Raw genomic sequence first — 13,021 nt, 5'->3', positions numbered from 1 at the left:
AAACCTCGAACTATCCAAGAAGATTCCGGGAGCGCATCCTCCTTCCGCTACGACCGCTTCCTTCTAAATCCTGTCCAGTTCATCACTCATCACATCAGTGGATATCATACAGTGTAGATATTGACCCATCGTAAACCAAACCACAAAAAAAAGGTCATGAAACCCGAATGAACCTCTTATTGACTACAAAAATCTTCCATAAAAATCATTTCCTCTGCTAGCTCCATTCCACATCTTCATAACATTTTATGTAAGGACCGTGTCTATTATAACAGAAACTGATTAAAGCATGACACTGTGTCTCGATGTTACTGGGCTTGTATTTATGTTCTGTTAAAAAGAGGTAGACATATTTTTCGATAGCCTGCCTTGAAGGGAATAACATTTTCTACCTCTCTGAAGAGTTTTATAATTTACATTTAATCGGGCTTATGCCTGAAAAGAAGGAACCACTTGGAAATTCTAAGGGAGGATAATATTAATATAGATCTGAAAGAAATACTTGTATATGAAGGTGCTTAGGAGAGGGACTAGTGAAGGGCGCTTTCTGAAGTCAGTAATTAAATCCTAGGTTCCATAAACGCGGGGACTTTTTGTCAAACTAAGTAACTATTGAAGAAAGTCGTCTTCTGGGTTTAGGCGTCGTGTATTCTTCGTTTTGGCCGACGTTCCGGAGGACCGTCGGCCAAAACGAAGAATATACGGCGCCTAAACCCAGAAGACGACTTTCTTCATAGTCATCGCCGTGAAAACATCAAAACTTACATAAGTAACTATTGGTTTCCCCAAAAAGGTTCTGGCATTGGAATTTGTTAAAATATTGAGGGTTCCAAAAAAGCAGTTGTGCTTTGTTTCATTCTGGTCCGTCACAATAGCAATAGTATAGAAGATTATTAACGTCGTCCAGTGTGATCGATAAATGTTTTCAATCTTCCATCCCTTACATGTTTCGGCCGTAGCAACCATCTTCAGGACATTATCAATATATACGGAAACTACTATTACAATGTCATATAGAAAATATTACCCTATAACAATTACTTAGCTGTGCACGAATTTGTTAAATTTAAAAATATTCGTATAAAAGACATGAACCAAATTGGATCTAGATTTTAACAAAAAGTTTTTTAAACGATACTTCTTAAATAGGCTAATTATAAAAATTTATAAATATTTTAACAAATTCATGCACTTCATAATAAATATTAGAGGGTAATATTTTATATCTGTGACATTGTAATTAGTACAATGTTCCAGCTGATTTAAAGAGTGGGTCTACATTCAAACAGTTCGAGTACAGATGTTGCTATGACGCCATGAGCACTCCTGCTAGCTGCATACTTTCCTTATTTCATACTGGTAATCGGAAATAATTATATCGAACAATTTTAGCCTCAATTACTAACAGTCTTGATTTAGTCTTTATTTATAAAGTTTCCCTTAAATGGAAAAGAATGTAAGAAATCATGAGGACTCTTCGAGCAGTGTGATGCGTTCCAATTAATACCTGAACTTTCAAAACAATTAGATACGGATTTAAGGACCAGGTTTTGATTCCCGAAAATCGTTTTTGATTCATTTCAGCTCCCCGTCCAGCACGGTTTTGCATTGTACCCCGTATCCTACCTAATCAATATCGGTGGGCGGCTGTGGGCTTTCCTCGGTGACAAATGTTAAGCAGACCACCTCCTGAACAGTGATTAGGAAAAATTTCATTGAAATTTATCGTCAATTTACTGTTTCATGCGATGGTGCTTAGTATTCGCATAGGCATAATTTAGAGACGGGGGGGGGCATTGGTATATTTCACTTTTCTAGTCATGAGAGTATGTTATTTTCTAGGAAATATTATTTATCTGTATTGCCTAATTATTTATCCTATTAATTTTTACCTGTTTTGGTTCATTCTTTTCTTTGCATGTTTTATTACTGATTCCTTATTTTAAAATTTTCATTTCTTTTCATTTACGTTTGCTGTTGTCTTTGTGTGTGCGTTTATTAACAACAAAACGCTAGTCAATTGGCAGATTTTAGGACACTGAGCAAAAACAATGACAATTTTTCTGTGGGCGTTATATGAACTTTGTCAAGCAGTTGCGCTGGTTACGTCATGCCGACAGTTCTATTCAAGGCCGAGGCTGTCTGTCACAGGGAGCAACATGCTATGTTTTGAGGGCGAGGAATTTTTAAATCACCGACAAATTCCCACGGTAGAAAATCCACCCACACTCGACTACTCACGATTGTTTATTCAGTGTACTTGTAGATAACCTACTCACTTGGAGGCCGCCTCATACATCGATACCCAGAGAAAATTCCTTGTCTTGTCACAAGAATACAGCATAGGCAGGAATTCTTACATATCGGAGCGACAAATGAAAATCCCGTAAATGAGAAGGTATGGTGGACTGACTAACACTGGTTCACTACGGTTTCAGCCAATTCGTTTTTGAAGGAATTTTCTGTCTTTCTCAGCGTCATTTTCCGACAAGGAAATACTCGTTCTGTGACCTGTGCATCCTCCAGGCTAAAGAAAGACACTGCTCTAGATGGCTAGCATTGTGAAGTGAAGCTATTGTACTCTGGGTTATGGTCGTCTTTCTTACCGAACGGCAGCTCAAAGCGGCAGTCCACCAACAGAGAATGTCCTGTAGGATTCTTGGTCCCGACAACCTCACCGTCTCTCATCACCAGTTCCGACTCTAGCGACAGCCACTGTCCTGTTCCCTCCTAAAAGAAACAGTTTCGATTAAAAATAAATATCCGTTGAATAGTGTGATCCTTGTATTTACGTGATATCTCTTAACTACCTCGACACTCCAGAGGCCTCTGCAGGTAGTTTTCTTAGATACGGTAATGATATTATCAAATATAAAAGCGTTGCTGAAACACAAAAAATAGTTTCATATCTTTACAACAACAACCATTGTAAAATCATTCCAATTTTAAAGTCATACAATATATCCAAGGAACATGGCATTTTAAACTGAATGATAAATATAAAAATATTAGGCATATATGAAGAATAAATGTTAAGAATAAACGGTAACCCAAGTATTTAGGAGCTTTTAAAATAAGAATGTTAAAACTGTTCTCAATTTTTTGTTGTAGAACGTAACTCTAAAAGGTACAAAAAAAAAGGATTAAGCTATCCCTGTAACAACCCGTGAAGGCCCATAGGGTTGTGAGGGGTCAAGCCTCCCACATTTTCTCTTGATAAACGGTTCACAAATGGCGGTAAATTTGTCAGTGTTATGCGTCGCCTGCCCTTTACCCTCCCGCCAGGAAGATTCCTGGTACTCATTTCTGTTAGATGTCGAGTGGGCCCTAAGGCCATAGTGCGGCTGGAAGGATTGGGTAAATTGAACAATCCAAAAATATCATAGGGAAATGAACCCGCGACCTTCCAGTTTGTAGCATAGTGCCTCTACCAACTACACTACCGCGTGCCCCAGAACGTAAGTCTATAGATATTAAAATGGATTCGCTGTTGCATGATTCGGGTCTCGTTTCCCTCGAGGTCATGTTCATTTAGTATATTTGGTTCTCCATCTTTCGTAAATGTTCCCACTTTCCTGTTCTTATTTTGGCAACAATGCCAACTACTGCCAAATTTTTACGTGTACACAAGCAGTATACATATCATCAAGAAGTCGATATCCAACCAATGTCCTGTGTTCTGCTCCTGGTATACAACATCTTGTTGTTTTGTAAAACCCAGTAGTCTGATCCATATAATACAAATCGTTGCTCAATACCGAATGCAGTGCTTTAAACAGTCATTCAATTGTGAATTCACGAAGTGAAGCATTGCGTATGAATCAACAAATGAAGTCTAAATTTATGTATAAAAAAATGAGACTAAATGACTCAGATAATATATATATATATATATATATATATATATATATATAATACGTAGGGAACTGTGATAATACGTAATTATAACATCATTTACGACAAAACTGAAGTCACAGAGATAAGAACTTACAGGAGAAAGTGTTTTATAAAGCGTGAGATACGAAACACTGAACATAGTTTCGAAGGAGAAACGTAATCCAGAATTAGCGAAATAGTGAAATGGCTGCGACATTTCGAGGTCCCGTGTCGGTCTGCTAATGTGCGTGCGTGACAGCCCTCTCGCTTAGATGCATGACTTACTGTACCATTAAAAATCAAGAACCCATGGAAAGCCTTAAGTGAAATTAGGTCAAAGAAAAAGAGAAAATTTACTGGGGTACACAAATTATATTCAAGGTAGTAAAATCACATTATATTAGAGAAATCATTTCCAGAAATGTTACATATTTGAAAAGGGGAGCTTCAGTCTAGTCTAGGTTTTTAGAAGGTCAATAACTTTCCTGTCTCTTAACTGGAATGTCTGCGTGTACCTTTTTAATCTTTCACATTGCACTCGAAGAGATTTTTAAAATAATATTTACGGATATTTCTCTTTGCACGTGCAGCTCTCAGGTAAAAATTACAAGAGCTAAAAAGGAAACAAGTGACGTAAGTTAATAAATATCAAAGAGGAATATGAATAAAAGAAGAAATTTACAGAAAAATAATTCTGTCAATTACATTTGCAATGTTACATATTCATGACACAATTCTTTCTTTGCGAAAATCGCAGTCACAATAAGAATTAATTATTCAGTTGAATTGAGCGCTATTACTCTGAGATCTTAATTTCATTCACTTTTGTGAATTTACGGTGGAAAAATTCTATATAAATATGTAAATAAATATAGCAGCAATGACTTTCATGTTGCGATTATGGCAGCGAAACAAACGAATGTTGCAAGAAATAATAGAAATTCCAAGGGGTTCAGTCTGAGGTTTGAAGCAGCAAGAAGCAGAAAATCAAAACATGGATGATATCTATATGCTGATAAAACTGTACTTAGTATTACGTATTTATGATTTTTAATTACGCTTTTTGTTGCTATTATTAGAGCAAAACTTGCCCATTTCATGCCATGAATTACTTTTGATACCTGTTTCGCAATTGGTTTCAACAGATCTACACACATCGCCCCATTGTTGAACAGTTCTGCATAAATTCTTTTATTATCGAGCCATATATAAAGAACTATTAAAACTAACTGCAAAAGATGTGTTTATTTTCTTAGAAAATTTAGAGTGTGCTGTCACGAAGTAATGCATATAAAGAAACTGAATAGCTACAGAGTTGATAAGTAATAAAACGTAAGATAAAGCTATCCCTGTAATAGGTCATGAATACCCATAAGTGTATGAGACGTCGAGGCTCCCACATTTTCTTGGCAAGCGGCTCACAGATGGTGAAGTTGTAAGCCTTACGCCCCGGGCGCCCTTTACCTCTGGAAAATTCCTGGTACTCATTTCTGTTAGAGGCTAAGTCTACCCCAGGGACATAGTGCGGCTGGAAGGATGAAGTCAATTGAAAAATTCGATGACCTCATTGGGAATCGAACCCGCGACCTTCCTTGTTTTTAGCATAGTGCCTCAACCAACTACGCTACCGCGTGACCCGTCGGTAATTAACTCATAGAGAAATCGGTTCAGTAGTCAGAGAGCGAATGTCTCCAGGTGCTATGAACAGGATTCATCCGCGCACATTTTATGGAACATTGACGCTGGATTCCCGGAAGGAACGGTGAGAGCTTCTGTCTTTACCAATGCGTCAAGAACGGTTCTGACGTACGTCCCGACTCCCACTCGATGTGCATCGTTGGATCATTCAACACGGAGAATGCAGAGCAATGAACTGAAAATGCTTCCAAGAAATGTTAATGCATTATAGAATATTGCGTACTCCACCTGACATGTATTCAGCACAGCTGACAATAAGAATATTGGGTCTAGTCCAGTTTACAGGTAATTGCTTTATATTGTACCGGCACATATAGATATATGTCGATCACAATGGCCGTGACGTCTGAGGCATGAACTGTCTTCGCTCGCTTGAACACTTGGATCGTAGGTTCGAATTCCACTTGATGCATGCATGTAGATAGGCTACAACCCGTCAAAAGAGTCATTACCTAATCGAAATGCTTTCCTAGATTTTCCTGAAGGGACTGAGGAATATCATGGAATACTTCACTGAGTATAGCCGGTATCCTAGTTGAGATTCGAACAGAGCACCTATCGAAAAGAAATCCAGAGCGTTAACGCTGCACGCACCTGCCCGATATGACAGGAGTGGAGAGGAGAGGAGAGAATGGTCTAGTTCGTAAAACGTGTAATTAAATTGGTGTTAACATCACCGTCTTCATTAACAAAACTACCCTTTTTGGGCCATATCCTTCCTTAGAGGATTATGCCAGGTTTTATCCGGTTTTCACTTCTTTGGATTTCACAACACTAATATTTCTTCGGAGGAAAGTCTTTCTGCCTTGCGTCCAATAAATTGTTAGTAATACATGTATAATAAAATGAAAGGAAAGTTACAGATAAAATTAATCAACAATAAATTTGTGAGTTATTTATATGAAACGTATCGGGTAGATACTGTCACTTGTAGGGGGGGTACGCGTGGCGAAAATAACGGGTTCTAGTTTGGATGATTGGATTTATTGGCACTTCGGTTACCACTTCTGTCAATCATACTCAAATATAACGCTATCAGTATTCTACAAATTTTCAGTTCACCTTTGCAAACCCACTAGGATTCTCCGTCTTCACTAGCCGTCTCCTGGCAACGGACCTCAAAGACAGAAACTAACGGTACAAATCACTATGAATTATTCTTGTTCTTTTGTCTTCAATCACTCTATACCTCCCCGTCCTAATCTGCACTCAACTAATCTTTTCATGATAAGTATACCTTCATTACTAACACCATATATGGACCTAATTCACATACATCCATGAACACATAGCCTCATAATTTTAAAAACAAACACGTCATTAAACATTGACATCAAATTGTCGAAACGGATGGTACACAGATATGCTTCTCGCATACAGCAGCATCCGCGGACACACGCTCTATATTGCATTTCCGTTGACATGTTTCCGGTCATCACTTCGGAGCAGTATCCCCAACTGACTCATTAATCATCTTCGACTTGAAGATTGAGGTCGATGGAGTCGGAAAGTCTTTTTTGCGTCAAAACGAATTGCCTGATGGACTGTACGATGACATATATATGACAGTAATGACCGGAAATATATCTCAATTTAAGCAGCCACATATGCATCATAAAGAGAAGGACTTACGAACATACACGAGCATAAACGGTATGTCAAGGTTATTCATATTTAAACTTAAATGTATTTATTTTATTTCCTGACGCACTTACTCATCAGCCCAACTACTAATTATAACATGAACAAAGAATGAAACAAACACTCACTCACTCACGCACTCACGCAGCTGAACCCTTCTTGAGAAGCTGCCAATTGTGCAGCCACTCAAGAATTTCCCAGCATGTTATGGAACCCGAAGGTTTATTACCGTGTTCACAAGAGCCCTCCACTGGTCCTTATCCTGAGCCAGATAAATCCAATCCATAACATCCCATCCCATATCTCGAAATCCATTTTAATATTATCCACTCACAAACGCCTTTGTCTTCCCATTGGTCTCTTTCCTTCTGGCTTCTGCTAATTCAAAGAAATCAAAATTGACGTGTGTAAATAACAAAGATATCAACGAAGTAGATTTTGGTAATAGCAACGAAAGTGAACAATCAGGAAGACCTATGTTTTTAATTTTTAAATGTTATAATTAAGTGCAGTGTGACAGATACGTGAGTGTATACACCTGATGATGGCCGTCTGTGGCCGAAACATGTAGTGTGTAAAGAAGAACAAAACGAAAGACCTATAATATATTGTTTGCACTAAGGACGGAGTTATATCATGTATCGTATAGAGTGCAACAGGATGCTTAAATATAATATTCCCCATTAATATCCTATATGCATTCCTCTTCTCCCCATTCGTGCTACATGACCTGCCAATCTCGTTCTCCTTGACTTGATAATTTTAATTATATCCTGTAGTATGCTGTGAAAATAACAATATAATAATAGGGATAATTTACTTCAATTATTTTTTATTTACATGTTTACTCAGGAGCCCAACAGCCAATCATGAAGAATGCATGAACAGAAAAATAAAACAGAAAATACTTTAAACGTAACATTGTCATTATTGTTAAATATGACGGTCACATTAAAATAGTTTTTACATACAATTGTTTCCAAAGATCCATCATTACGGAGATCCTACTTTCTAAAAGAGCCAGATTATTTCGTATTTAGAACAGAAATAGGTAAATCGTCCCAATGATAAAATATGCCAAAGGGATGTTAATATCACTTATTTAAGTTAAAAAAATACAGATTGTTTCAATATCAATTTCCTTATCTAAACTTATTGTGACTTGATCGAATAGCTTAACAAGAGACGTCGTCCGCTGTTAGGTAATGACACAATAAACACCCTCTTACGTCACCTAACATTGAGCCATTACTACGCAACGTATAAACAAAAACCAACAGAGGAACTTTTGGAGACGGTATTTTCTCTGAGATCCGACCGAAATCTATATAGCGAACGGTCATCGCCAGTGTGGAGACGGGGTCGAATACCTCCACCGTGACCCTGCGAGTCGTAGGAGGCGACGTAAAGGGAAGTCTCAAATTCGATACAATCATGTATGGTCTCGAGTACGGAGGGTCTCGGACTCGAGAAAGACGGCCCTGGCAAGGACCAGCAGCATATACGAAAGACAGACTCTTCCTCTCGTCAGAGAGGGCGCCCACAAGAAACAAGACCGTAACTGTCAAACAATAATAAAGTTCTGGTCGCAAGCGCCAGATGGGTGCTTTATGCCAAGACAGACTGGCCGACTAACCGTCGGTCGTAAAATCAGACTCACACTCAGACTCAGTTGCAGTGAGAGACAATGAGAGAACCGATGAGTAGATATTGATGATAAATGATGCCACGAGTTAGCTAAGAGTCGACAGTTGAGTTAGTTTTGAGTGAGTCCACAACCGGTATGAACGAAATTAGATGATATTGCTGGGATCCGTTGCCAGGCAACTGCTAGTGAAATCAGAAAACTTAATGTGTGTTGTAATGAGAAGTCGAGTGCGTCAATTAACAAGAGTGTTATAATTACTTTTTCTTACGAGTCACGTGTTCAATAAATTCAATCATCAATCCACACCCCGTGTGTAGTCACCAACACGTGAGAATATTGCTAAAATTTTCAGACTCTCAGCTCTGAGAACTTTATAAGAGTTCCAAAACGACAATCATATCTATAGGAGAAATGAAGAAAAGAGATGAGGCATAAGGAAAGGAGGACAAAGGAACAACTGTGTTCAAAGAAAGATGGAAACTAAAGCTTTTGAGGAAATAAAAATCCGCTGTTTATGCTTCGGGCTTAATGTATTGTCTCTCCAGGCCTTCTTGTGAAGAAATAGAACAGGAGACGTGACGTCACATACGTGCCCACACAAAGTAGCTACTTTAGCAAAGTTGTAGGTGGATAACGAAATATTGGGAACCGACGCGACTGACTCTGAACATGTAAATCATACGCCTAAGCCATGAGGACGAGTCCGCGGAGAAAAGAACGGGAAATGTGCCTAGTTCATGACGAAATAATGACGACCAACGAATGACTGGTTGCCACAAATTTCTCGAAGAGAAAATCTACGAAGCGAAGTGTGATTCTGAACAGTTCTTACAGATATATCGTCACCTTAGTTCTAAATAGTTCTTTCCGAACTGGCGGCTTCTCAAGAAGTTCTCAGCTCCATGGAGTTAGTTAGTTTTTTTATTGCTAGTGAGGTGGGACTAAGTCCCTTGTACTGCGGCCTCTTCTGGCCTATTGTACCAGCCCCAGATTAAAGGTGAGGGTGATTGTGGAGTAATTGGTGGAATGAAGATTGGCAGGGGAAACCGAAGTACTCGGAGAAAACATGCTCCAGCGCCATCTCGTCCACCACAATTCCCATTTGACCAGACCCTGGATCGATCCCGGGCCGCCGCGGTGGGAAGCCAGCGACTAACCGCTTGAGCTATGGCGTGGCCCAAAGTTAGTTAGTTAGTTAATTATAGAGACTGCATATGAAATATACCATAAACGTTAATTAAACCCTGATCTCATGTCTCTGTTTCCAAACGTCATTTAGTGCGCTACACTCAGAAGCTTATTAAGAATAATTATTTGTTTTTAAACTTCAAAAAGGGAAAATTGATTTTTACTCGTTAAATAACTCCATGGGGTAGGGCCTGTCTTAAACATCTAATAGTTGTTCAGCAAACCTAGAAATCTCTTACTTTCATGGAGCCATACGTTTCTTTACTGTATTCACAAAAGTCCGTCAATAGCCCACATCCTAAACCAGAAGTTCTCAACCTCACATTGTATTTATTAATATGGTCCATTTTGTCATTATTTTCAAATTTATGCTTACATCTTATAAGCTGCATTTTTTCTTTACTTTTTTCCTTCCAAAAATTTTGAAAGCACTTCCCTCCCTTACATGCTACATGACCGGCTGATCTAATTGTTACGGTTTTATTATTGTAATATAATTTGTCATGAAGTCTAAATTACAAAGGGTTCTATTATGCACTTTTCTGTAGTTCTTTATTAATTTCTCTCTCTTACATTCAAATATTCTCCTCAGCACCACGTTTTCAAACACTCTATAAAAAATAAATTTGCGATAAATAATTTTATATTAATTAAAGTACACCACACAGTCAACACAGACTTGGCCGCGCCATAGCTTAAGCGGTTAGTCGCTGGCTTCCCACCACTGTGGCCCGGGTCCGATCCCGGGTCTGGTCAAGTAGGATTTGTGGTGGACAAAGTGGCGCAGGGGCAGGTTTTCTCCGAGTACTTCGGTTTCCCTTGCCAATCTTCATTCCACCAAATTCTCCATCATCATAATACCCCGGGGCAGGCTAAAATAGGCCAATCAGTGGCCGCCATGCCGAGTGAACCCAGTTGGACTCCACCCCCCCCCCCTACTAAGCGAATTTAAAAATTTTAAAAAATTTTAACACAGGCATAACTTGTGACATAGCGCAGTTAAACATATAACGAACCCACAGATTATTTGGTTTATTAATAGCTTTTTAAGATCTGAGTCATGCAACACGGGTTGTTATGCTTCATCTGGTATGAGTAACTGTAAAGAAATATTCATTTTGCGATCCTGCGTCACTGCTCTGTGTACATAGCTGTGCACATATCACCTTTACAACGTGACACCAACCTTGGATAAATAATAACCATACTGCTTACCGCAAATTATTTCCGCTTGTAGAAAACTAAAAACCAAACCCAACAGCGTCTGATTCGCTACGGCAGCCTTTGTTAAGCCATGATGCGTAGCTACAGCGCATGTAAGTAGTTGTGACTGGCTGAATGCTGTGCGGCTCATTAACCAGGCGCACCGCAATGGGGTCACCGAGCTAGCTGCTTCGAGCGATAGAGCTTCTGATTTTATTCCAGAGATGCCCAGTTCGAATAACCCTCGGGGCACCGACTATCCTGACTGAGGATTCAGTATTTTTCCTCATTCCTTCCAGCCGAATTCCTCGATAATGACGCATAAAACCATGAATAGTCCACTGTTAGACAACGGCTCGCTAACATACGGTCTACAGAGATTCGGGACCGTGGAGACCGACTTGGTATGGAACGCGCTTTCCATGTCAAAAGAATCAACAAACAATTTCCATGGATATGCACAAATAACAAACATTTTCCTTGGATACGCTCTAGATTATAGAAGTGGGAGTGCAGAGAAGATTCAGTCACTCGTAGTTCAGCCGTAAGGGTTCAGTGTTCAGATGTAGCGCGTTAACCAACGTACAAAAAAAGTTGAAGAAATGACCGTTCGTAAATTAGACGCAAATAAGTCACAGCAGAAGAGAAGACACTCGTAGTCCATTATGGAATGGAGTAAGTCTTAGGCACTTACCGATTGTGAACTGTTATAATCTCTTGTAATTGTAATCGAAGTGCCAATAAATCCAATCATCCAATCCAGAATCCGTTATTATTAGTCACTAAAATCTCTTAAAATAGATCATGACCATTTATATCCACATATTTTTCCAAATAATTACTCTCTGGATGCTGCCAGTCAGAGCCATGGATATTGCCGGTAAATAAACCACAATCACAATTAGAAATCTTCTGTTTCTTTTCCTTCTGTCCCTGTAACAGGCCGTGGAGCTATAGTATTGCCAGACGTCGAGGCTCTCACATATTCTCGATTATCGGCTCACAGATGGCAGTAAGATTGTCAGCCTTACGCGCCGGCCGCCCATTACCCCCCAGGAAGATTCCTGGTACTCATTACTGTTAGAGGCTGAGTCGACCCCAGGGCCATAGAGAGGCTGGAAGGATTGGGTCAATTGAAAAAATCCAGTGATCTCATCGGGAATCGAACCCGTGACCTTCCGGCATGTAGCATAGTGCGCTAATCAAATACCTTATCGCCTGCCCTTTCCTCGTTACGTACAGATATAAATTGTAGTGTTCGTTTTAACGATTAATTACTCAGAGAGAAAGAGAGAGAGAGAGAGTGGAAAGAAGGAAGGAAAGAAGAATACAAAAACCTAAAAGAGAGAAGAAAGGAAATAGGGGCATATTAGAATTGAGATTCTCACAGCTTTAACTATGAAGGTATTTCTGCTAAGTTCTAATTGATAATTTTAATAATATCTGTGAAAATGCCTAAATTATGATTAAGTGTTAAATTTTGAATTTACTGTTTCTTAGCAGTATACCGTGTATTTTTTGTTTCCTTTTGTTTACAACCCTCAGAACTAAATTTCATATTCGGTTTTGTCCAACATATTTTTATTCTCTCATTGGAAAAATAAGGGGCACCTTATATTCGCGTTTATAAGTAATTTTCTGCCACCGCTGTGAGAACTTCAGGCGTCACAGATTTATCCTCTGTTGGGGATGCTACTGTAAGCAAAGCAAACGAATTCGAAAAAAGTGATATCAAGAAAGCCGAGCTACTTTGTTCTTCGGTTCTGA

The 13,021-nt window shown here is 39.0% G+C and overlaps 1 protein-coding gene across 1 annotated transcript in view; it reads right to left on the bottom strand.

Annotated features, from left to right (window-relative positions):
• LOC111863312 (protein unc-13 homolog B) overlaps positions 1-13,021 on the bottom strand; it is a 777,834-nt gene that overhangs the window by 542,627 nt on the left and 222,186 nt on the right. Inside the window, exon 5 of the mRNA XM_033751004.1 lies at positions 2,607-2,730. Within this exon, the coding sequence (XP_033606895.1) occupies positions 2,607-2,730 (124 nt within the window). The remainder of the gene's footprint in view (positions 1-2,606; positions 2,731-13,021) is intronic.

This window comes from Cryptotermes secundus, unplaced genomic scaffold, assembly GCF_002891405.2.
Source record: "Cryptotermes secundus unplaced genomic scaffold, Csec_1.0 scaffold159, whole genome shotgun sequence".
NCBI lineage: Eukaryota > Metazoa > Arthropoda > Insecta > Blattodea > Kalotermitidae > Cryptotermes > Cryptotermes secundus.
The sequence above is the reverse complement of the archived record's forward strand: the minus strand, read 5'-3'. Positions and strand labels throughout refer to the sequence as shown.